The 23300-nt window shown below is 44.5% G+C and overlaps 1 protein-coding gene across 3 annotated transcripts in view; it reads right to left on the minus strand.

The window, feature by feature from the left end:
- Positions 1–23300, minus strand: part of Prom1 (prominin 1) — a 101135-nt gene that overhangs the window by 46091 nt on the left and 31744 nt on the right. For 2 of the 3 annotated variants that reach the window (XM_026788678.1, XM_026788679.1), the window contains exons 3-4: positions 11603–11658; positions 4561–4766 (exon numbers count right to left, since the gene is read on the minus strand). In XM_026788678.1, coding sequence (XP_026644479.1) covers positions 4561–4766; positions 11603–11658 — 262 coding nt within the window. Of the gene's footprint in view, positions 1–4560; positions 4767–7735; positions 7763–11602; positions 11659–23300 lie in introns of all 3 variants that reach the window. The other variant, XM_026788680.1, reaches the window with a different exon arrangement.

Raw genomic sequence — 23300 nt, forward strand, 5'->3', positions numbered from 1 at the left:
AGCAGGGCCTTCCTTCTACCTCCTTTCTAATGTGGCTTCCAACTTCTGTCTCCTTCTACCCAATCCTTTGGTTTTGGTGACATAATTTCTTCTTATTGTCATTTGCTTTCCCTTTTACACATTTCCACTTCTAACTCTTAATCTTTTTGGCTGTTCTGATTATTTGCAAATATTAGCAAGTACTCACTCACGATGAAAAGTGATAAGGGATTCAAAGAGAAGATGTCAAAATACCTACAGTAAATTGAGAGGTTCGAGGCAAAGAAATCTAAATTTCTGTCTGTGCTGTGGGATAATGCTCATGTATACTGTAAAGATTTGTCACTCATATTCATTTAATAAAGTGCTTGGCCAATAGCCAGGCAGGAAGTACCGGCAGGGCAACCAGACTAGGAGAATTCTGAAAAGAGGAAGGTGGTCACAGTTAGCAGCCAGGGGCAGAGGAAGCAAGATGAGAATGCTTCAGTGATAAAAGGTACCAAGCCACGTGGCTAACATAGATAAGAAATATGGGTTAAGTTGTAAGAACTAATTAATAAGAAGCCTGGGCTAATAGGTACACAATGTTACAATTAATATAGATTAATATAGTTTTTGTGAGTTTCTTTGGGCCTGAACAGCTGTGGGACCAGGCGGGACAGAAACTTCAGTCTACATGTCTGAATTTAAAGAAGAAAAAAAAAACACCCCATCTTACAGATAAGTTTAATGTACAACATAAAATCTAAGTAGTTTTAAATTTGCCACATGCTTAAACAAGAGATTAGCTCTGGCTTAATTATGTTGAAATCTGAAATTATTAATTGAAAACTAATGTTTTGTTTAGGCTGAGAAAAAACTTAAATGTGTAAAAAACTAGAGAATCAAAAAAAATTTTAAAAATAATTTTCCAAACTAATATATATGTAAAAAATAAAAAGCCTAGCAAAAAAGTTTTAATAGGTCTTCATCTCAAGAAAAAAGCTAGCTGAGCTATATGTAAATATGTAAATGGAAACTAGATTTGTATCTTACTTTATAGCTTTCTTTACATATTTTGGTATTTTAAGCACAGTAAAAATTCAGAATGAGGTCCTAAGTAATTTATAGGAATGTAAACAGAAGTCCGACTTAAAAGAGGAATCCAATATAGAAAACACCGTTCTTTCCCTTTTAAAAATGAAAATCCCTTTATACATATACAAATACTTATTGAGTCAGATAAATAAATCTGTGTAATAAAGAATCTTCATAATATTTTGACATGTATTTTCATAAAGCAAAAAATGCAATTAGCTTTGGGGGCCTGGAAAGATGGTGTATCGGTTAAGAACACTGGCTGCTCTTCTAGAGGACCCATTTTAAGATCCCAGCACCCACCACATAAAGGCTCACAACATGTGTAACTCCAGTCCCAAGGGATATGATGCCTTCTTCTGGTCTTTGTGAGTACTGGCCATGAACCACATGTGGTACACAGACAGGCTTGCAGACACAACACTCATATATACCAGGTAAGTTTCTTAAGAAGTGATTTGCTTGCTCAGTAGGGAATCATTCTAACAGGAGAGGCAGTGTGCTCAAATGGCACTTCCTGGTCTGAGTCTGGCCCATAATGCCTAGGGTATAGATGAAAAACACGCTGGGCAAGTCTGTGGGTGAAGGAAGCTTGTGTGTTGCTAGCTTCTAGGAAACACTAGTGAAGCCCTGTTGAGTCTCAGAGGTCTGGAGGCTGTAATTACATTCTTTGATAACTAGCTAGCTCCTATACTGCTGGGCCTACCCACCCTGAGAAGGCTTCACAGGGAAGTAGGGAAAAACAGACACATCAGGAATTACACAAGAAAGAACAGATTTGAGTTATACACGAGAGGCTCAGTCAGACAGACAGTGCAGGAAAAGTCGGAGATAAAAAGAGATGTGTTCACTTAGTGTACGAGCGAGAAGGTCAGCAGTCCTCTGGGTAGCTGACAGTGCAAGAGGCTAACAGCACATGCATTTAAGTCCTGTTTATGCAGATATTAATATATGGTCAATGTGAAGTCCTGTCTTTAATTCCATGGTCACTCCTCTGTGGTAAGAAGTAATAAACTGGCTTCTTATTGGTGATGAGGATCCTTTGTTGTTCACGTTTAAACTAATTCAGAGGTGACACCCAGCCTGGGATAGAACCTCAGGAGCCAAACAGCTGAACTACAGCTCCTTCCACAGTTCCTGCCCAGCAACCTTCTGTTTCTTTTCCAGGGCAGCCATTGGTTTTCTTTCAATCATTTCACATATTTTATGTTTTTTCCAAATATAAAAAGGTGTTTTGCAGGGTGTGGTGGCACATGACTTTGATCCCAGCACTCAGGAGACAGGGGCAGGTGGATCTCCATGAGTTCAAGGCCAGCCTGGCATATATAGTGAGTACTGGGATAGCCAGGGCTGTGTAGAGAAACCCTGTCTCAAAAACAAACAAAGTGATGGTACTCCCCTCTTTCTGTTTTTATCATAGTTACCAGATCTGCAAATTGCTTTTCCTTGTCATCTCTCGGTGACAGATGTCTAGCTGTGAATCTTTGGTGGGTATATTTGAAAGTCATGCACCTTGGCCAGGCCTTTATCAATGACCACACTGAAGCACTTCTCTCTGGCTTTGGACCCAGAACTTTAAGTATAAGACTTACTGCTTTGTGCTTAAAGTCCCAGTTAAACACAAACATCGTTAGACTTAAAACCTCTTCCAGCTGCTGAGCAAATGTGATGTTTTGGGAAAGTCAAGTAGTTCAGCATTGTGCACATGGGACTTCATTTCTCTTAGCGCATGAAATACTCACTGAGGTCAGGCAAGATAGCTCAGTGGGTAGAGGCACTTACTGCCAAGCCTGATGATCTGAGTTTGATCCTGGTAGAACCAGAGCAGAGTCTCAGGAGTTGACCCCTGACCTCTCTATGCATGCACACTGTCTGTCTCTGCCCTCCCCCATCCATCTGTAGGTGCATGTGTGCATGTGTATGTCACACACAGACACGCACATGAATATAAATTAAAATGTATTTTTTTAAAAATGTAAAAAAAAAAACATGCATTGAAGAACCGTGGGGCAATACAGCAAAAAGATCGTAACAAGGGGCCCATAGCATGATTGGGCATTCTTCAGCTGGGGAATAGACATGGGTCCAATAGCATGGGTCCAACATCTTAAAGGCATGTATGTTTCTGGTCTGTCCATTAGCTGGAAACTTCTACCAATAGCAATAACTCCATGGAGTATCCTAGATCACAAAAGAGAGTGGATATAAACTTCACCAGCAGGAGCAAACAGACAGCAAACTCAAGCAAAGCAGGTTTTGAAATAGCTAGGAAGCTTTCCGTATTCCACCATCCTCACAAATTTACAGCGTACAGGGGTGTGCCAACATTCCTTTGGCATCACCTAGCACACGGAGGCTCTGCTTCCTGCCTGCATGTGTCAGCCTCCACAGAGGTAGCGGAGGAGAAAAGTAAAGGCTTTCAACCACCAAGTTCACCAGGGGATGGGGAGGTGGCTCAGTGGGTAAAAGTGCTTGCCACATAAGCATGAGGACTCGAGTTCAAATCCTAGGACACCACGTAAAAGCTAAACATGTATCACAAATATCTGCAACCCCAGTACTCCCACAGTAAGGTGTGAGGTGGAGATGGTAGAATCCCTAGAAGCTTGTCAGCTAGTTCACCTAGAGTATTCAGTGGGAAAATAACGACGAGGCCCTGTCTCAAACAAAGTGGAAGGAGAAGGCCTACATCCAGGGTTGTCCTGTGACCTCATACAGGCCATGGTACATGTGTGCCTGAATCCACACATTAGAATGTGCCCCCCCCACACACACACACAGTTTATCAGGATATCTACAAAAGAGAAAACTACCAAAACGAGAGCATGTGCAGTAAGGTGGGGCAACTTCCAGACGATGGCACCTTCTAGGCACAGTGGCAGCTTTGTGAGATGCTTCTGATGTCCCTTTCTGCTTTGTTTCACTTTAAATGCATGGATTCAGCGAGGTGTAGTAGGGCATGCCTTTGGTCCCAGGACTCGGAAGCCGGAGTAATCATTATTAGAGGTTCAAAGCCAGTCAGGACTTCTGCAGTCCTTACTATGTGTAAGATCAAGGTTAACCGTAACTATGTATTGGTATCCTGTCTTGGGGGAAAAAGACTGCGGGCATTGGTGCATACCTTTATTAATATTAATTCTAGCACATTGGGAGGCAGAAGCAGCCGGATCTCTGTGAGTTCAAGGCCAGTCTGGTCTACATAGTGAGTTTCAGGGCAGCCAGAACTATATAGTGAAACCCTATCTGTACAAAAAGAAGAGAGGAGGGGAGGAGGAAGAAGAGGAAGGGGAGGAAGAGGAGGAAGAGGGAGACGAGGAGGAGGAGGGAGATGAGGAAGAGGAGGGAGATGAGGAGGAAGAGGAGGAAGAGAAGGAAGAGGAAGAGGAGGAGGAAGAAGAAGAAATAAAGAGAAAAATAAAATAAACTCATGGACGGAAAGGTAGAAAGAGGCCTTCCCCATCACCTTGCAACACCCTAATGACTATGGTCCAAGACTCGACTTGCCTCATGAGCAGACAAATCACCAAGAGTGAAAGAGCAAAGCTTTTCCTCCGGCACGACTCGTTCTCCTTCTGCCGCTGGTGCATCTCTCCGCCACATTTGTTACAACAGCGGCACATACAGAAGAAGTAGCCCACCAGAGGCATGAGGATAATAAATAGCAGTCCCAGGATGGTGCAGATAAGGATTCCAATTTCATAGTAGGCAATCTGCAACGTAAAGGAAAGACACAGTACATGTCACACGAAACAGAAAGAACATTCCACAGTCGTGAGTAGCTTGGTATGCACGCATTGGTGTGTTTTTCCATTTAGAAGCTCGCTGAGCTTTTGAAGGAAGTGGAGTCCTGAGTTACTAGAATCTTGGCCAGGAGTTTAATATTCCTTTCATTTTCCTGGAAGTTACCTAAGAGCAAGGTCGAGTGGGAAATGGTTTACTTTCAACTTCAAAGGCATTTTCCTTTCCAGATGGCTTTAAAAATAGCTCTGCCTAGGGAGTCATACACAAACAGGGTACTCTACATCAGAAAAACAGAATTAGTAGTAGACTGGGATTTGAACCATGATAGATGGGATTGACTAGTGACAAACTCAGTGTTTATAAAAAGAATCTAAGATATGCTGGGACAAAGGTGGCACAGAAATTATGGAAGTGGCCAACCAATGACTGGTTCATCTTGAGGCCCATGCTATGAGAGGGAGCCCACCCCTGACACTGCCTGGAAGGCCAGGACCAGAGAGGCTGGACAGCCCAGAGACCAAGGATAGAACCAAACAAGACTGGCAAAAAAAAAAAAAACCCAACCAACCAAACAACAATAACAAAACTAGTCAATGAAATGATTCTTAATGATATTCTGTTATGCTTCTAGATAGTTGCCTAGCCCAGTTGTCACCAGAGAGGCTTTACCCAGCAACTAATAGAAACATGCAAATACCCACAGCTAAACATTAGGTAGAACTTGGGTAATCTTGTCAAAAATGGAGAGGAAGGATTATGGGAGCCAGAGGGGCTGAGGGCACCACAAGAAAACCATAGAATCAGCTTATCTGTGAGCTCACAGGGGCTCACAGAGACTGAACTGCCAAGCAGAGAACTCGCTTGGGACTGGCCTAGGCCCCTGAACATCTGCTACAGTTGTGTAGCTTGGTCCTCTTGTGGGACTCCTAACAGAGAGCAGGGGCTGTCTCTGACTCTGGTAACCGGTTTTGGGACCCTTTCCTCCTACGGGGTTGCCTAAGACCCAGCACAACTCCCACATGGAATCTTTAGACCTTAATATGTTTTCATGGTCCTTGCTGGCTTGTTCTTGGGGCACATGTAACAATGACCTGGAGGATGGAATAATCTCTCACGCCAGTCCGCACACAAAGTCACCCACATTTCTCTTCTTGGTTTTCTCACTCCCCTGTTGTTTGTGAGACGAAGCTCCCTGTATCCCAGGCTGATCTCAGCGGTAATGAATGACCCTCCTGGATACTTCAATTACAGATGTGTGCCTCCATGCCTAGCTTCTGCGGATGGAATTGAGGCTGGAACCCATGGATTCCTGAATGCTAGGCAAGAACTCTGTCAACTGAGCTACACCCTCGGCACCAAGTCCCTCCTCATGCTTCTAAAGAATGCTGGAAAATCACAGGTTGATGCTTGATAAACAAACAAGATAGCAATGGCTGATGTAGCAGCTAAGATGATGAGAGTAAATCAAGACATGAGCCTTGCTCCTGCAGGCGCGCACTGAGACCGGATCCCACCTCCAACTTCCTGTTCAACCACCTCACTTTATCTTTCCCCAATCAGACAATGTGTGTTTTCTTGCATTACTGTGAGTGTGGCAATTAAAAAGAGAGCTCAGGACTACCACTCTCTCTAGCTTGTCCACCGTGTAATATAGCAATGACAAAAAACAGCTGAAGAAAACAAAGACCTTTGTTTTTGAAATCTGCAGAAGCAAAAAGCATCTCCTTATGGAAAATTGTGATCGTGTGCACCTCTGGTCACCTGTTGTGGGGAGTCACCCACCGGTCGGTGAACCCCTATCAACTGCCTCTGTGATCACTCCTGAATTTCCAGCAAAATGAACTTGGTGACAAACCTGCCATCCTCCCATCTACCTGGCTCTCAACGGTTGCCTTCCTTGCCTCAATGCCAGCCTCTTCTCTTAAATGGCCCTCTGTACAGACAGATGCATTATTGGGCTCTGGCGACAGTGCCAGAAGCAAATGCGATCTCTTGTTAGAGAGCAGTAAAACTGAAGTCAGTTGCATCCTTCTGGGAGCTCCTGGTCCCCTTACACTAGGAAAGGGCCCATCAATGAGATGAGCCTCACGGGCATGACAGATGAACACAACATCTCACAGTGAAGACAACAGCTCACAGTCAATAGATAGCAATTAATTACCGACGAGCACTCGGGTATGAACTGGGGTACTGCTGATGCTAAAAAAATTAGGAAATAATGGCAAGAGAAGTTGCCGAGGGTGTGTGTGTGTGTCCTTTCCCCTGTCTACAAACACCCATTATTAACTGACTATTTAGCATTTCCTTGAGGACTAATATCATCGGTCAATTAAGAAACCAGCCCAGACACTACAAATTCTCACATACTTACACATTTTTCTACCATTTCTCAGCAAACAAAATTATTTAGTATTTGAAAGGAATTTTAACTATTTTCTGAACCCCAGTAGACGATAAACTCAAACCCAGTAGAGAAGATATGTTGAAATATTTACAGTGAATTAGTTTTAGCATCAAGCAAAAAGTTTATACATTATATAAAACCTTTCCAATTTTACCAACTAAATATCAGACAGTGTCGGGAATGAAAATGCATTATTTCCTTCCTTCCTTTTCCTCCCACCTGCCACAGTGCTGAGAACCGAACTTAGAGCCTCACACATCAGAGAGGCCAGTGCGCTACCCCTGAACTATGTTCCCCGTCCTAGGGTGTCCTCAGAGCTGATTTCTACACCAAAGGTTCTGGCCATTTGTTGATCAATTTTCAGGGCTCATGATCTTTGAGCACATTGTAGATTATCTTGACAACAGACAAAGGGAAAATTAAATATGACAGCTGAGACACAGACAAAACAATCAATCTAAACACTACCACGGGGCGACACCAGGGATGGGCGGAAAGTGCCGACTTCAGACAAACAGTAGGCATGCAGTTTACCTTCAAAGCCAAGACTATGTTTTCTGGCTGTGGAAATCAAAGCAGTTGAGGAGTTTGTGTGTAGCAGAGGCAGCATGCATCAAAATAAAACAGAAAAGTCACATGAGTCATTAACCATAACCATATTCCACACTGGAAAAAAAAATCAAGGCAGAAGGATCAACATGAGAAAGGAATACAGATTCTCGGGTGTATGTTTGAGAATTTGTGTTTGAATTAGAGTCAAGTTCTGAATTTCACATCTGGGTTTTTTGGAAGGTTTGAAGTCAATATGATCATCAGTTAGGAAAAAGAGAATTGCAGGGCAGTTACAGATACTAATACGCTTGCTACATGATCTTCATGAAGCAGGTCATGAGGGTAGCCTAGAGCCAAAGACAACTCTTCCAAAGCGTCCCCTCTGAAAGCGTCATTCCCTTGTTTAACAGAATCCAGTGAAGTCCCCCCATTTCTTTTTTTTATTTCATTTTTATTTTGGTTATTTTTGTTTGTTTGTTTGATTGATTGTTTGTTTGTTGAGACAGGGTTTCTCTGTATAGCCCTGACTGTCCTGGGACTTGCTTTGTAAACCAGGCTGGCCTCGAACTCAGAGAGATTTGCCTGCCTCTGCCTCCCGAGTGCTGGGATTAAAGGTGTGCCATTTCTAACACACACTTGCCAGCGTGTCCTTTATTACCCATCTTGGCTTCACATCCTCACTCTTCCTAACCATTCTGCTCGGTGTCACTCTGTCAGGACATTTCCTCTCTTCTCTCCTCACTCTGACTGCCCAGGTTGTCTTCCTACTCAGGTCATCCCTCCTTCCTTGAAGGAAACTCAAGTTTCAGAATAGATGCTACCTCCTCCAGGAAGTCTGAACATTGTACATCTTATTTCACACTGCTCTGTAGCCCTGAACTTGCCATTTGAGATACGGTGCTTCACTTAGAAGAAATGGTTGCCGTAGAGCCATCTCCTGCCATCACCTCCTAGACAGCAAGCCCCACCTGCAACCAAAACTTAGTCAACTGATGAGCTAATGAAAGAAAAGCCACACCCCAAACCAGAGATTCTTCAGCGTCGTCCAGAGATGGGGACCAGTCAGCGATGAAGATGAACTAACCCACAATGATGAGGGGAAAATAAAGCACATCTCAGTGGATCTTTCCTTAAGCTAAATTTGCTCAGTTTATAAACCTATCCCTGTTGGTGGCCTGTGTGGTGGGGAGGAAAGTTGCTGCTGTTTCTAGATGCCATCTGTGGCAAAAATAAAATGAAGTGGCTTCGTTTCACCGCTTTGAAGTTTTCTGGCTTGGAAACCTGAATGGATGCAAATTGTTCCTCACCTGGGGCAGATATTCACAACTCTGAAAAAAACAATGCTCATGTTTCTATTAATTTTTAAATGAAGTACGGAAAATGCTGGGGGTTGGGGACATTTCAGAGAGACATATCCCCAAGGGTTAGCTTAGCGGCCTGACAAGTTCCGTTCTATCTTTCCGGGTGAGCCTACAAACTTGATACCACTGACATATCCGCCAACCATAAGGACCTCCCCATGTAACTAATTTCCAGTCTCCTCTTCCCTTATGGTACTTGAGCCCAGGTGTGGGTAAGGCCAGGTATCTTTACATATTTACATACAATAATTACACATGAGTAATCTGGGGAAATCTGTCCTCACTTGCTTATTGTGGCTGGTCACGCTGGATGCACGAAGGTCACTCTAATTATAAACTATAACAAATGGCTGATTCTTTTGTAATTTCTCTAACCTAAGAGCCAACCTGTCTGATCTATTTTACACGGTAACAGCAAAAACCTCCACGGACTTGGGTGGGTGAATTTTCACTCGTCTCTTTCTAAATGAGCAGTAATACAGGATAAATTTATTTCTGTGGTGTACAGCAGTGAAAATCTTGTTTCCACACCTTGGTGTCCCATTGTTCTCTACTCAGTTGCGCATTATAATCATCAAGGGAGCTTTTAAAAATACCAGGAACTAGCCCACCCTGAAGAACAATATCAAAATCTCTAGGGAACATCCACGGTGTTGCTACTAACGGGCAGGATAAGCAGAGAGCAGTACCTGGGGAAGCATTTGCAAAAACTATAAGGGAAATGACAGCATGTGACAGGACGGGTAGGTACTCTGCCACCAGTGCTTCTTTGTGTTCTAGATGAGCAGATACTCAAGATGGATGCTGGCCAGAGCCTCTTACAGACAGTAAAACCCAATGACTCCTGCAGGGTGTTCTTTTTTAAAAATACCCTCCAAGATCCCTGGAGTGCGCTTTCCTTGTGCAAACAAATGGGATGTGAGTTCTAATGGGCAGTGTGTCTTCTCCCACTGGAGAGGTGGCAAAGAGGTAGCTAGACCACTCCCAGGAGTCTCCGGACCTGAACCCAAGTGAGCTCATGTCCCCATTCCTACCTGTCCCTAGAAGAGGAGCCCTTGCCGTTGGGGCTATCAGATTCATCGGGCATGCTAACGTTCAAGACACAGGGAAAGCAGCAGCCGTGGCATTTGTCCAGAGATATGAGCCAATCTGGACAAGAGTTTGGTGATACAGTGATGTGAGAGCATTGAAGGAAAATGCTCTGCAGAGTCCTAGCAGGGCAGTGAGCAGAAGGCAAGGTGGTTTCCTCCTGAACTGTCCCATGGTCGGACAGGTGAAAACGGCTTCCGAAGCACCTTCCCTCTTCGGCATCTCCACTCAGCCTTTTCTGGGTATCACTCACCACAAACAGAGGCTGTGAAGCAGATGTTTCTAACTTGAGGGTCTGAACTCATTAGCCAACTGGGGCAGTGGGTTTTCACGTTCAGCCCTGTCCTGGCTATCTCGTTGTTCCCCTGGCCCCTCAGAGCAGAGCAAGAGCAAGTAACACACCCTGCTTACCTTGTGGAGGGCTAAGAACACAACAAACACATTTCCCTGGTTTTTATCACCCTTCACCCACTACCCTGCATACACCTGTCTGTGTGTTTCCTGGGCCTTACACTTAACAACTATCCAAACTCAAAATCTATTCTTCTGTTTAGGTCCCAGAAGGAAAGGTGAGGAACAGCAGTGCCTCGTGGGCTGACAGAGGGCAGTGAGATCCCTTGATGCTCTCTGCAAACCCTGACCTCTCACCTCCTGACCTGACCAGGGTCACTTTTCTCTCTCTGGACCAACTGCTCTTCTCTCTCTTCCACACCTGGCTTCAGAGCTCACTCAATCCCCCAGCACTTCCAAAGCCGCCTCCTACCTGGCCCATCTCCTTGTCCTTCAGCGAGAGTCACTATGTGTAGTCGGGGCTTCTGCTCAGAATTACTTGATTTTCTCTGTTTCTTTGCATGTTTCTTCAGACCTACTTATTTCCTCATTGCCCTTTACCCTGAAACCATACGGTCCTGCTGGGGCTTGTCCGAGAGCAGCCTTCCTTATCTCCACCATCCCTCTAATTCCAGCCGTGTGCACACTGAGCAGCTGCTCAGCCAATGCAACAAGGAGCCAGGAGGGAAGTGGCCATGGAGAGAGCTGCTCTCGAAAACAAGCTCCCCTGTCCCGGTGTCTAGCTTCTAAGAGTTCTCGAGCATTTCTGCTTAAGGAACTTCCCTTCCTTAGCTGAAAATGAAAACCAAACAAACAAACAAAAATCTTAGTATTTTTTTTTCAGGAAAATTTCAAATGATGCACAACTTGGTTTTCCTCAATCACCAATTGTGAAGCTTCTGCTGCCACTCAAATGGGAACCATTAAATAAGACAATTTCCCATAAAAATTCCTTAGTCAAAAAAAGTTTCCAAATTACAGATAAAACAATGATTGTTTTAAAGACCTGTGTTCAAGCTAGACATGGTTTTTCTCGTATATGCTATTTTTAATAACAACAAAACGTTACCTCCTTTGAGTCAACTGAGAAGTCAAAATTCCTCTGTATAATTTTTCCCATCATATCTATAAAGAAAAAAAAACAAAATACTAAAATTATTTTTTCAGTAAAAGAATACAATGCATATACATGGGTTTACTAACTACTTATAAATTATTTTAGGTGGACATAGCATCCTTATAATGATAGTCCTATTTCTACAGTAGGTAAAGGACTAAGCTAATGAGCCTAACATTACACTGAAGTTGCTGAAGTGTCTTAGCATTTATTCATTGGAGAGGTAGGACAGGTACACAGTATGGACAAGGCCAGGGGCTCTACCCTTCAACAGCACATTCTGGAGGTCAGAAGACAGCTTGCTAGAATCAATTCCCTCTTTCCACCAGCATAAGTTCTGGGAATCACACCTGGGTCGTCGGACTTGGTGGCAAGTGCCCTTACCCACAGAGCCATTCCACCGGGCCTGAAGTTGCTAATTTATAGACAACGTATTTCCAACATTTGCAATATTTACAAATGATTCCTAAAAGCCAGCCTGACCTGAGGGTTGTTAACATGAGAACTCCCTCCTCTTAAGCAGCGTGTGAAAACCCAGAAATACTGTGGAAAATTTTCACTTTTCCATCCTTGCTCATTTGGGGGCATTTTCAAATAACAAGCGCTGGACCAAAACTGGACTAGAGCCATGGCTCTCTCTGAAGCTCCACCAAGGCAGGATTTGAGACAACCGAGGTCCAGACAGTGAGTGACTTGCCTAAGAATCTCAAAGTGATTGATGGTTAAGTCAGGCCAGGGCCGGGTCTCCCTTCTGGATAGGCTCTTTCGCATCCCATCAACACTCATGTCCCTCATGCCCAGATGAGCTTCTGGGCTCTCTCTGCCTGTGGCCTCACGCTGACCTGCATCAACCACTAAAAGACTCCCATGGAAACAAAGATGTTCAGACACTTGCTGCAAAATTCCATGAGACTGACAGTTCTTTCTGGAAAACAGTTTTGTTCTGTGCACAGCTGAGATCCGAACCAAGGTATGAAGTCCATGTTGTGGGAACAGGTCTAGAATTCTGGCAAGCTGTGTCTGTTCCTTCCCACTCCCTGTGGGCAGCTCCACCCCAGTCTCCCTCCTCTGCCGCCAGGCAACATGACTCGAGTTTCTGGTAGAATTTCACTGAAGAGTTTCTGTTATTGACTAAAAATTTTAAATTAATGGTCATCTAGGTATTCAAATATGTTTCCAAAGTTATGTGCATTGGGCTCTTGAAATAGTTCAGAGGGGAACATAGCACAATAGCAGAATGGATCAGGTTCAAAGACCCAAGCTCTATTGGCAACACCTGAAGAATTAGTCCAGTGGCTGGGAAGACGGATCCAACTGGTAAAGTGCTTACCATGCAAGCATGAGAACCCGGATGCGAGCTCTAGCATCCATGTGGAAAGCTTCGCAGACACTCATGCATTTGCAATCCCAGTCCTGGGGAAACACAGACAGGAAGATTCCCGGGACTCACTGTTCTGACAGTCTTAGCAGAATTGGTGAGTCCTTGGCCCCACTGAGAGACCTGGTCTCAAAAGAAGTGGATGGTGTTCCTGAGAATGATAACCAAGATGATTCCCTTGCCCCTATGAGTACATGCATGTGCATGCGCAATCACGACATACATGCCCATGAACACACACTCACAGCCCCCAGTCTCGCCACATAAATACACATACAAAGGTGTGGGGGCACATGGTTAGTGTTTAATATCAGGTACAAAACTAATTACCACAAGCGACCTCACTGGGAAAGGGGGACAGAGAAGTCTCAATTCTCAGAGCATAGGGTTAGGATGCACAGGCTGGAGCCCCTTTTGCCTTCAGTGCCCCTGTCTTACACACACTTGTGTTAATTTGTGTGCTAAATCATCGCTGATCAAAGGGAAAGCCTCATTTGTACCCATTCGAATACAGTGAGTCTCAAGTACAATGTAAAGAAAGTCTTTCCACAGGCCCTTAATTCCAGAGGGACGAGAGGCACACAGGTAAGTCAAGTGCTTGAGTCCAGACACAGATCTAGGCCGTTCAAAAATTAATGTAGTCATGCTTCATGGCACAAACCTATAATTCCAGCTGTTCAAGATGATGAGGCAGTAGGGCCGCAAGTTCAAAACCTATGTAGACAATGAGAAAATTCAAAGCTAACCACTAGCCTAGGAATGTCTCAAAGTAAAAACTACAATGGGAGGGCTGGGGCTGGGGGCTGGGGCTATAGCTCAGTGGTAGATCACCTGCCTAGCATAACAAGGCGGTTTAATGCCCAGTAGTGAGCCCATGTGGTGGTTTGAAAGAAAATGGCCCCCAAAGGAAGTGGCACTATTAGAAGGTGTGACCTTGTTGGAGGAAGTGCGTCACTGTAGAGTGGGTTTTAAGGTCTCAAATTCAAGCCACGCCCAGTATCTCAGTCCACTTCCTGTTGCCTGCAGAATGTAGAACTCTCAGCTCCCTCTCCAGCCCCACGTCTGCCTGCAAGCCACCATATCTCACCATGATGATAATGAACTGAACCTCTAAAACTCTAAGCCAACACGTCAGTTAAATGTTTTCCTTTATAAGAATTATCGTGGTCATGGTGTTTCTTCACAGCAATAGAAACCCTAACTAAGACACCCCAACTCCCAAAAATTAACTTCCTGGAAGCGCTGCTATTGTGTATAAGGGGGAGACTAAGGGTATTTGACCCCAGAGGCAGATTCAGCACAGCCTGGTGTTGAACCTAGTCAGCATCTTTCACCACCGCTCTGGTACCTTCACTTTCTGCTCTTCCTTTTCTGGCTCTTCAAGGAGAGACACAGAACATGGGTGCCCAGGAGCACGGCAGCATTGCTGTGTGGCCTCTTCTCCCTAGGCCCATATCCCAGATCTGTGCCCTAGGTCCTCTGTCATCAGGTAGCAGCTAATGATATGAACTGTGACTATAGAATGTGAAAGATGTATGTATATGCATGGCTTCTAAATCTTCCCACAGCCTTCATCATCGGTGGCTACATTCCTCACCTCTCTGCTGAGAATAAGGGATCCCACAGGAACACCTAAATCCAGAAGCATGACGGAACCACAGGGAGACAAACGAGCAACCCCAGGCGACTCTCCCTCGACATTGGACCTGGGCCTGTAGAAGCAAATGATTCCTACCCATGCCTGTAATCACAGCACGTGGGAGACAGGCAAGATGACTGAGCTATCCTGAGCTAAGTAATGAGATGCATGCCAGCCTGGGCTAAAGAGTGAGACCATGTCTTTAAAGAGAAAAGAAAGGACGGTAACAAGGAGGCTTAAGAGACGATGGTGCCGACCACCAAATCTGAAGACCTAAGTTTGATCTCTGGGACCCACATGATAGATGGATAAAACCAACTCCCACCAGGTGCTCTCTGACCTCCACACCCATGTTATGGTGCACAAACACACACACACACACACACACACACACACACACACACAGAGAGAGAGAGAGAGAGAGAGAGAGAGAGAGAGAGAGAGAGAGAGAGGATTTAAAAAAAATTCTCCCTCAGAAAAGAAAAATCACTAAAATTGAGGCTTTTGGTATGGCATCACTGTGTTTAATAACATATGCTATATCACTTCGAGCCTTTCTTCCAGGGTGCTTCTTGCCACAGTTTGAACATGACTTGTCTCCTTTTGAATCTGTGTTGAAACTGACTCCATTATACGATGCTAGGATAAAGAACCTCTCAGAAGTGACTGGGACTCTGCTCTTAGGCACACTGCCTGTGTCTTGCCATGGAAATCTTGCCTCAACTCCATACTCTGCCAGCATGAAGGCCAGCTCCATCTGAGGTCACTCAGCCTTGGATCAGAATCAGGAATCAAAATAAATTTTTCTTAATAAGTTATCCAGACTGTGGTTCAGCGTCAGTAGCTCTTAAGATTCCTTCTCTAGCTGTAATTTTTCTGCCAGTCCTGACAAAGTAAGGCTAAGAAAATGCTCGTTTCTCTCAGCAGAGAGCATACGCAGATGTGCCGCATGCAGACTTGGAAGACACCAACAGATCAGCAAAAACGTAAACTAAGACTTCAAAGTCATCTTCATGTGGATTCTGAACTCGTGGAATCATAAGAAAAAAGGATACATTAAAAAAAAAGTCCACTGAAAACCATAAAAGTCACTTTAAAGATTAGTTTTAAAATATTTCTCCCATCTGCTTCTCATCCCTGTGTCTTCAAAGCTCCAAGATGCCTTACCCCACCCCGGCGGCCTCATACATACGAACACCTTCTAAAGCTTTTCTCCCACCCACCAGATTTTTCTACTCTACAAAATGCACACTCATAACCAGAGTAAACCACTGCTTCTATGTGTGTACTGCTAAATATCGAACAGCGTTACTCTGGGCAGATGGAGATTGAGGCTAACCTGATTCTGATTACACTCCCAAGAGTTAAACATGCACAAAATGGTCCACAAGATGAGTCATGAGCACCAGCTTGCAGACCCTCACGGCTCTTTCTGAAGGAGAAGGCAGGTTGAAATCACGAAGGGGCCAACTGGTGCAAACATAAATCCCTGTGTGCTTATGCATGGCCCCTAGCACTTCCCTCCCCAGGGGGAAAGATCTTGGATTACTGCAGAAGAAATTCAATGCAATTCTCTTCTTCTGTCTTCTCACTATAGGTCACAGCGTGCTAGGTTCTGTGTTTGTGTTTGTTGATGCTCTTCCTGAGGCAGAATTCTAAAATGAAAACTCCCAACAGGAAAATATCTCATTACTCCAAACAAATACAGAAGTTTCTGATTAGTTGAGTAGGTTGCTTCAGTTTACTGTTTTTTTTTTTAAGTTTAAAAAGGCAATTGCTTTCTCAAATCTTTAAATTTTGACTCAGTCAGTATAAGTATGACTGGTTCTGGTAACCTGACAAGTTTATTACAAAAGAAGTGAACCACATCCTCGATGTTTTTTTGCTCCAAGACAGGTCTTCTCTGTTAACAATCCTGGCTGTCCTGGAACTCTCTTTGTAGACCCGGTTGGCCTGAAACTTATACCTCTGCCTCCTAAGTGCTGAGATCAAATGTGTGCGGCACTATTGCCCAGCCACGCCTAGAATTTTAGCTTAACCCCCGCATCTGTTGATGCACATTCATTGCTCAGCATTTGATGCAAATTGCGTCCTTTTCCAAATAAATCACTGGAGGTGATTAGATGGCACCTGTGGGAGTAGGGCGACGTCTCGGTGGGTAGAGCCCTTTGAATTCCCACAGTGGTGTGTGTCTGTAATCCCAGCACTCCTGCAGCGAGATGGGAAGCAGAGATAAGGAGAAACCCTAGAAGCTTGTACGTTGTGGAATAGTATGTTACATTTGTTTATGCTGTGGGACATTTGTTTAATGATGCAAAGATGTGCTGCATTCTTTTATGCTGCATTTGTTTAACTCTGTGAAGCTGTGTTAGTTTGCCTGTCTGAAACACCTGACTAGCCTAATAAAGAGCTGAACGGCAGTAGCTAGGCAGGAGGACAGGTGAGGCTGGCAGGCAGAGGAAACGAATAGGAGGAAAAATCTGGAAGAGGAGATCGAGAAGCAAGAGAAAGGAGGAGGGGAGGATGCTCCAGCCACCCAGTCACACAGTCAGACACATAGTAAGAAGGAAAGAAAAGATACACAGAAATGGGGGGGGGGATTAAAAGCCCAGAGGCAAAAGGTTGAAGGGATAATTTAAGAAAAACTGTCTAGAAATAAGACAAGCTAAGGCCCAACATTCATAAGTCTTAATGTGTATTTATTTGGGAGTTGGGTGGCTGGCTCCCAAGAGTAAAGAGTAAAAACCAACTGCACCTGTAAACCAGTCAACAGTATGTGCCAGCGTGGACAGCAGAGACCAACAACTGAGGCTGTCCTATGACCTCTACCTGCCCCACACCACTTGAGCATGTGTGCCGAGACACAGGCACACACACAAACATGTGCACACACACAAGCACATACACACACACAGGCACACAGGCACGATATAGCATCTTTGGCAAAGGTAGATCAGTGGGTTAGGAGTGTTCATAGGAAGAGTGCTTACATAGCAAGCATAAAGTCCTGAGTTTGAGCTTAAGGACCTAAAAGCATAGGTATAAAAATAAAGGCATACTTATGCCGCCTGCCCCACCTCCAAACCCAAAAGACTCAAGGGCATGACCTCACAGGCTCACTGGGCTGCCATGTCCAAACAGCATGGGAGCTTCAGAAGCATCATCAATCATACTTGAGAGTCAAGAGACAAGTCTCCTTAACTCACTGACTTGAGAGGCTGGGCATTTACTGAATTCTATACTTGTGCTAGTTTGAAAAAAATGACTTCCATAGGTCCATAGTGAGTGGCGCTATTAGGAGGTGTGGCCTTGCTGGATGAAGTGTGTTACGAGGGGGTGGGCTTTGAGGTCTCAGAAGTTCAGGTCACGCCTAGTGGTTCAGTCTCTACCCGCTGCCTGTGGATCAAGATGTAGAACTCTCAGCTCCTTCTCCAGCACCATGTCTGCCTGCACACGGCCATGCTTCCTGCCATGACAATAGTAGACTAACCTTCTGAAGCTGTAAGCCTGCCCTAATTAAATGTTTCCCTTTAAAAGAGTCGCTATGGTTGCAGGATGGTGGTGGCTCGTGTCTCTAATCCCAGCACTAGGGAAGCAGGGGCAGGTAGATCTTTGAGCCCAAGGCCAGCCTGATCTACAGAGAGAATTCCAGGACAGTCAGGGCTACACAGAGAAATCCTGATTCGAAAAACAAAACAAACAGACAAAAACCAACCAAACAAAGAAGCATTGCTGCGGTCATGGTATCCCTTCACCACAATAAAAACCCTCACTAAGACAGCGTTCTTCCACCCTAATCTCCAAACACTGCAGACTGCACGACTCCATCTGGATTCTCCAGAAACCCAAAAAGACTAAGAGAACTGAGGGACAGAGATGCTTGTCTATAGATGGAGACAGAAACACTGAGGTTAGCTGTAAGGCATCATGTCTGTTGGCAAGCCTGAATCTCAGGGCAGGTTGGTCATCAGTGTTGATGTTAAGGTTTGACTGGTCTCAACCAGGCATTGTATTACATAAAACTGCCAAGTCCATCTTGACAAAACTCCCTTCTTGAGAAGCCTAATGTATTTGTTTGTTTGTTTAACTTTTGCTCCTAAGGTTTTCAACTTGCTGTATGAAGCCCATCTATATTATCAACTCATTGCGGGCGGAGGGCAAAGTGCCGTTACTAAGTACACGCTTAGCATGCTCAGGACCCAGTGTGACCTCTAGCACCTAAACACAGAGTCAACTAATAGTCAATGTTAAACCCATCTATAAAATGCACACATGTTAGTGTTAGACAGAGTTACTGAATAGCTTAATCTGGCTAAACTGAATACAGAAAACTGTCGGTCTTTTGGAAGTGGCTGCTGCTTATCATGAGACTAGCTGTTTGTAGAGGGCAAAACAGCTTTGTGCACACAGATAAGCACCGGAGAAGCCGGGAAAGCGAGGCAAACTGCTTACCTCTTCAATGGTATGAGGAGCACAACCGCTCTTCCCAAAATGCCAGGGATGATGTGGTTTTACAACCTGATGATCCTTTGCCCTCTAATGAGACAGGCTCTGCTGTATCTCCCAGAATTTATGCTTTTACTTATCCAAGACCTTTTCTCCTAAACCTTGAGCATTGCTTTTAGACCATAAAACCCACTCTTATGAGTAAGGTCACGTATGCCTTACAACAGCCCAAGTGACTTCTGTGTTATCTTAGGGGCAGGCCAATCCTGACACCACAGGCATTAAGTTTACCTCAGTCAAGCTCCCTAGACCCTAAATCTTGGGCACTGTCTCTGAGCCAGCAGTACCCATTCTTATGAAAGAAGCCAGATGTACTTTGTAAAGAATCTCAGTGTAAACATGTCTTAAATCGTTGTGCATTTGGGGCTGAGTTAATTGTTATCCAAATACTTTTATGAAAAATTGTGCTGTGCTTAAATGGCTAAAGCAAAATGATCTGGGCCAGACTCTGGAAGTCCTGGTCCAGCACTGGTTACAATAAAACCGGGCTGAACCGAGTTTCATCCTGGTCTCTTGGTGGATTGGTTTTTCCCTGCCTGCTGTAAAGCCTGCAGGGGGATCACCACAGTTACAGGTACAGCAGGTGTGATCAAGCAGAACATCTCAGAGCATCCCTGCTTCAAAGAAGAAAAGCAAAGCATCATTAATAGAAAATTCTTTTTTGAAACTTTAAAAATTTATTTCAGAAAAAGCATTGACCAAACATACTCAAGAGCCAAGGGATGAGATCACGTGACTCTGACTTGAGCAGATCAGGCTTCTACTGAACTCTATACTCTTCCACCCTACTATCCAAACACTGTGAAGAATGGCTTGCATACATCTGGTTTTGTATGCATGTATGTGTATGTATATATGTAGTATGTATGCTCACTGTGTGCAAGTGATATCCACATTGGTCAAAAGGGGGCATTGGATCCTCTGGAACTCCGGTTAAGAGAGTGGTAAGCTGCCATGGAAGTGCTAAGAATCAACCCGTGTTGTCTGGAAGGCAGCCAGTGCTCTTAATGGCTGATCTCTTGGCAATGTGATTTCTCCACGCCAAGGCAAGGGCAGCAGCCAGGTCTCAGGCAGTGCAAGACTGGGAGAAGACACTCAGCTCAGAAAAGAGCTAAACTCGATAGTGTTGATCTCTGCTTGGTGGGCACTGATTTCAAAGGCATCTGCAAAGATTTCCATTGGAAATGATGGAGCTAAAGAAATATGTTGCTGAAAAGGTTAAGTGTTATTTTGAGGAATTGAGGCGAAATGTCAGTGTCACCTTCTAGCAGTCCTAATAGGTTAAATATGTCTGCCATCACTTTCAGTGATCCATGTGTCTGCTACTGGACTCCTGAGACCTGGTCTGAATCCCTGCCCCAGCCCTACCGGACTTCACAGTTTTGTGTGACGAAATGCCTGAGAGAGACCAATCAAACTCCAATAGCAACCTAACTAAATTTTGGTTTGCTTCTTAATAAAGAGATTGGTGATTCAGACATGTAGGAGCCAAGTCAGGTTTATCAGACTTACGAAGTGTACGCTCCCACTTCTAAGCTCATGATGGAATTGGTCAGGGAGAGCCTTCTTCCCTTCCTCTAGAATACAATGGGGTGCAGCAATGCACACGTGTAGTCCCAGCACTCAGGAGGCTGAGGCAGGAATACTACTTCAGCTTCAGGGTTTGAAGCAGTCTCCACCAACATTTGTTCTTCAGAGGAATGTCTCAGGGTTACTCTTGCTGCAATAAAACACCATGACCAAAAGGACATTGAGAAGAAAGGGGTTTATTTGGCTTACACATCCTGATTACAACACAGAGGGAAGCCAAGGCAGGAACTCAAACCAGGCAGGACTTGGGAGGAAGAAGCTAATGTAGAGGCTGTGGAGGAGTGCTGCATATGGGCTTGCTGCCCAGAGTTTGTGGAGCCTCCATTTTTATAGAACCCAGGACTACCAGCCCAGAGATGGTACCACCCACAAGGCATGAGCCCTCCCCCATAAATCACTAATTAAGAAAATGTCCACCAGGCTTGCTTGGCTGGATCTTCTGAGGCATTTTGTCAATTGAGGTTCCCTCCTCTCAATGACTCTCACTTGTGTCAACTTGACATAAAACTAGTTAGTACAATGGATAATTAAGAAAATGGTGACAGAGGAAGTTCTGCTTGTGATGTCATCTGGGACCAATCTGGCCCTTTTTGCTTCTGCCAACTGTGTACTCGTGCCAATCCATGGATGGTGATTTACTCTACCTGTGCTCACTCTGCCTGCTGTCTGACCCGAGCCAGGCCGGTACTAGGCTATGCCTCAGTCATTTCCACCTCCTCACCTCCTTCAAAGGAAGCTATGATGTTATACAGGCCTTTCGAAGGTTTCTGATGTCTGCTGGATTAGGAATCCTTAACAAGGCTACCTCTTAGATAAGCACAGAGGACTGAGGGGCTTCTGTAATTTATGGAGGAGCTGCAGGGGCTGGCTCCTCCTACGAGATGCTGTCTGGGGCTCTGGCAAGGCAGCCCATGGTGAGTCCAGAAGTTAAGGCCCACTGCCAATGTGCGATCCTCCCCTAGACATGACGAGAGAGGACAATTCCATCTTCAGCCTTTGTTTCTCTTCTTCATAGGGAAAAAGTTTGTCTTGCGGACCTCTGAAAGACATGTGGTTCCACTTACGTGTTTCATCTATACCGGAGACCACATGACTTTAATGACAAGGCTGTAAGAGCGTGAATCAAGCAAACTCATTTTGTTACATTGCAACAGAGGCTTGACAGTGAGAATGGCCTCCCGGAGACAAAGTGTGTTCTAGTGAGAAAGCGTGGAGGGTTTATACATACTTCTAGGTCATGTGAAAAATTTTTAAAGTTTTTCACTTATAAAAGAATTTTATTGGCATATTCTTCTATATCCAGGTCAACTTCAAGACTGAAAACAAAATATCATAATATAATTGCTGACCAAAAAAAAATGTGGTTAAAATTCTGGTTCCTGTACATGTAAAATCAGATTTAACCATATTGTGTGTAGGATAAGTGACCTGGAATAATCGTCTGATGTGGGATTCCCCTCAGTATGCTGTGAATACCATTGGTTCATAAAGAAACTTTCTTAGGCCTGTGATAGAGTAGAGTAGAGCTAGGCAGGGAAAACTAAACTGAATTCTGGGCGAACGGGCGTGGAGTCAGGGAGAAGCCATATAGCCCTGCCAGAGACAGACATGCTAGAACCTTGCAGTCAGGCCACGAGCTTCATGATAAAATATAAAATTATGGAAATGGGTTAAATTAAGATGTAAAAGCTACCAATAAGAAGTTAGAGCTAATAGGCCAAGCAGTGATTTAATTAATACAGTTTCTGTGTGGTTATTTTGGGAGTCTGGGCAGCTGGGAAATGAACAAGTGGCCTCCTTACTACAATCGTCACAGTGTCTCGGCATAAAGTATGCCATTTGCCATGAAACCTAGCCAAGTGCCAGTGATAACCACAGCCCAGCCGTGCTGTATAAGAGGAGTTTATGTTCTTTAAATTAATCCATATGCAGATGGAGATGAGGAGGGAAAAAGAGGAAGGGAGGGAGGGAAGGATGGAGGAAAGGAAAGATGGGGGAGTATTTTAACCATATATCAATCAGTCCACTTAAAAGTTTCTAAGGATCGAAAGTACCTGTCCTGGTGTGCTGAAGTCCCGCCTTGCTGTGCACCTCCAATCCCCTACCAAGCTATGTACTTCAGACAGGCTTCGGGGGAAGCAGAGCATGTGACATGACATGAGCCAGACTGGCTTCCAGCTCTGCCTCCAGCACTAATGGCTCTAACTATGTGACTAATCGGAATATGTGTCAAATGATGGACACTCCCCAGCTCCTCTTCTCCTCCTCTGAAATAAGAAGAGACTCGCTGCTACCTTATGACTGCTATCAGAAAGATTGCAAGTGACAGTGGCCATCTCATAAAATCCTCCCTGTAACCTTGTGGATGAAACTGTCACTTCCCCTTCGAGCTGTAAAGTTCCTCACACATACAATGACATGGTCCAACATCATTCTTGAAAATGAGGACTACTGAGAACTCAAGAACAATGGCAATGGGTTTTTGATCCTACTGCACATACTGGCTTTGGGGGAACCTAGGCAGTTTGGATGCTCAA

Source organism: Microtus ochrogaster, unplaced genomic scaffold (genome assembly GCF_000317375.1).
Source record: "Microtus ochrogaster isolate Prairie Vole_2 unplaced genomic scaffold, MicOch1.0 UNK5, whole genome shotgun sequence".
NCBI classification, from domain to species: domain Eukaryota; kingdom Metazoa; phylum Chordata; class Mammalia; order Rodentia; family Cricetidae; genus Microtus; species Microtus ochrogaster.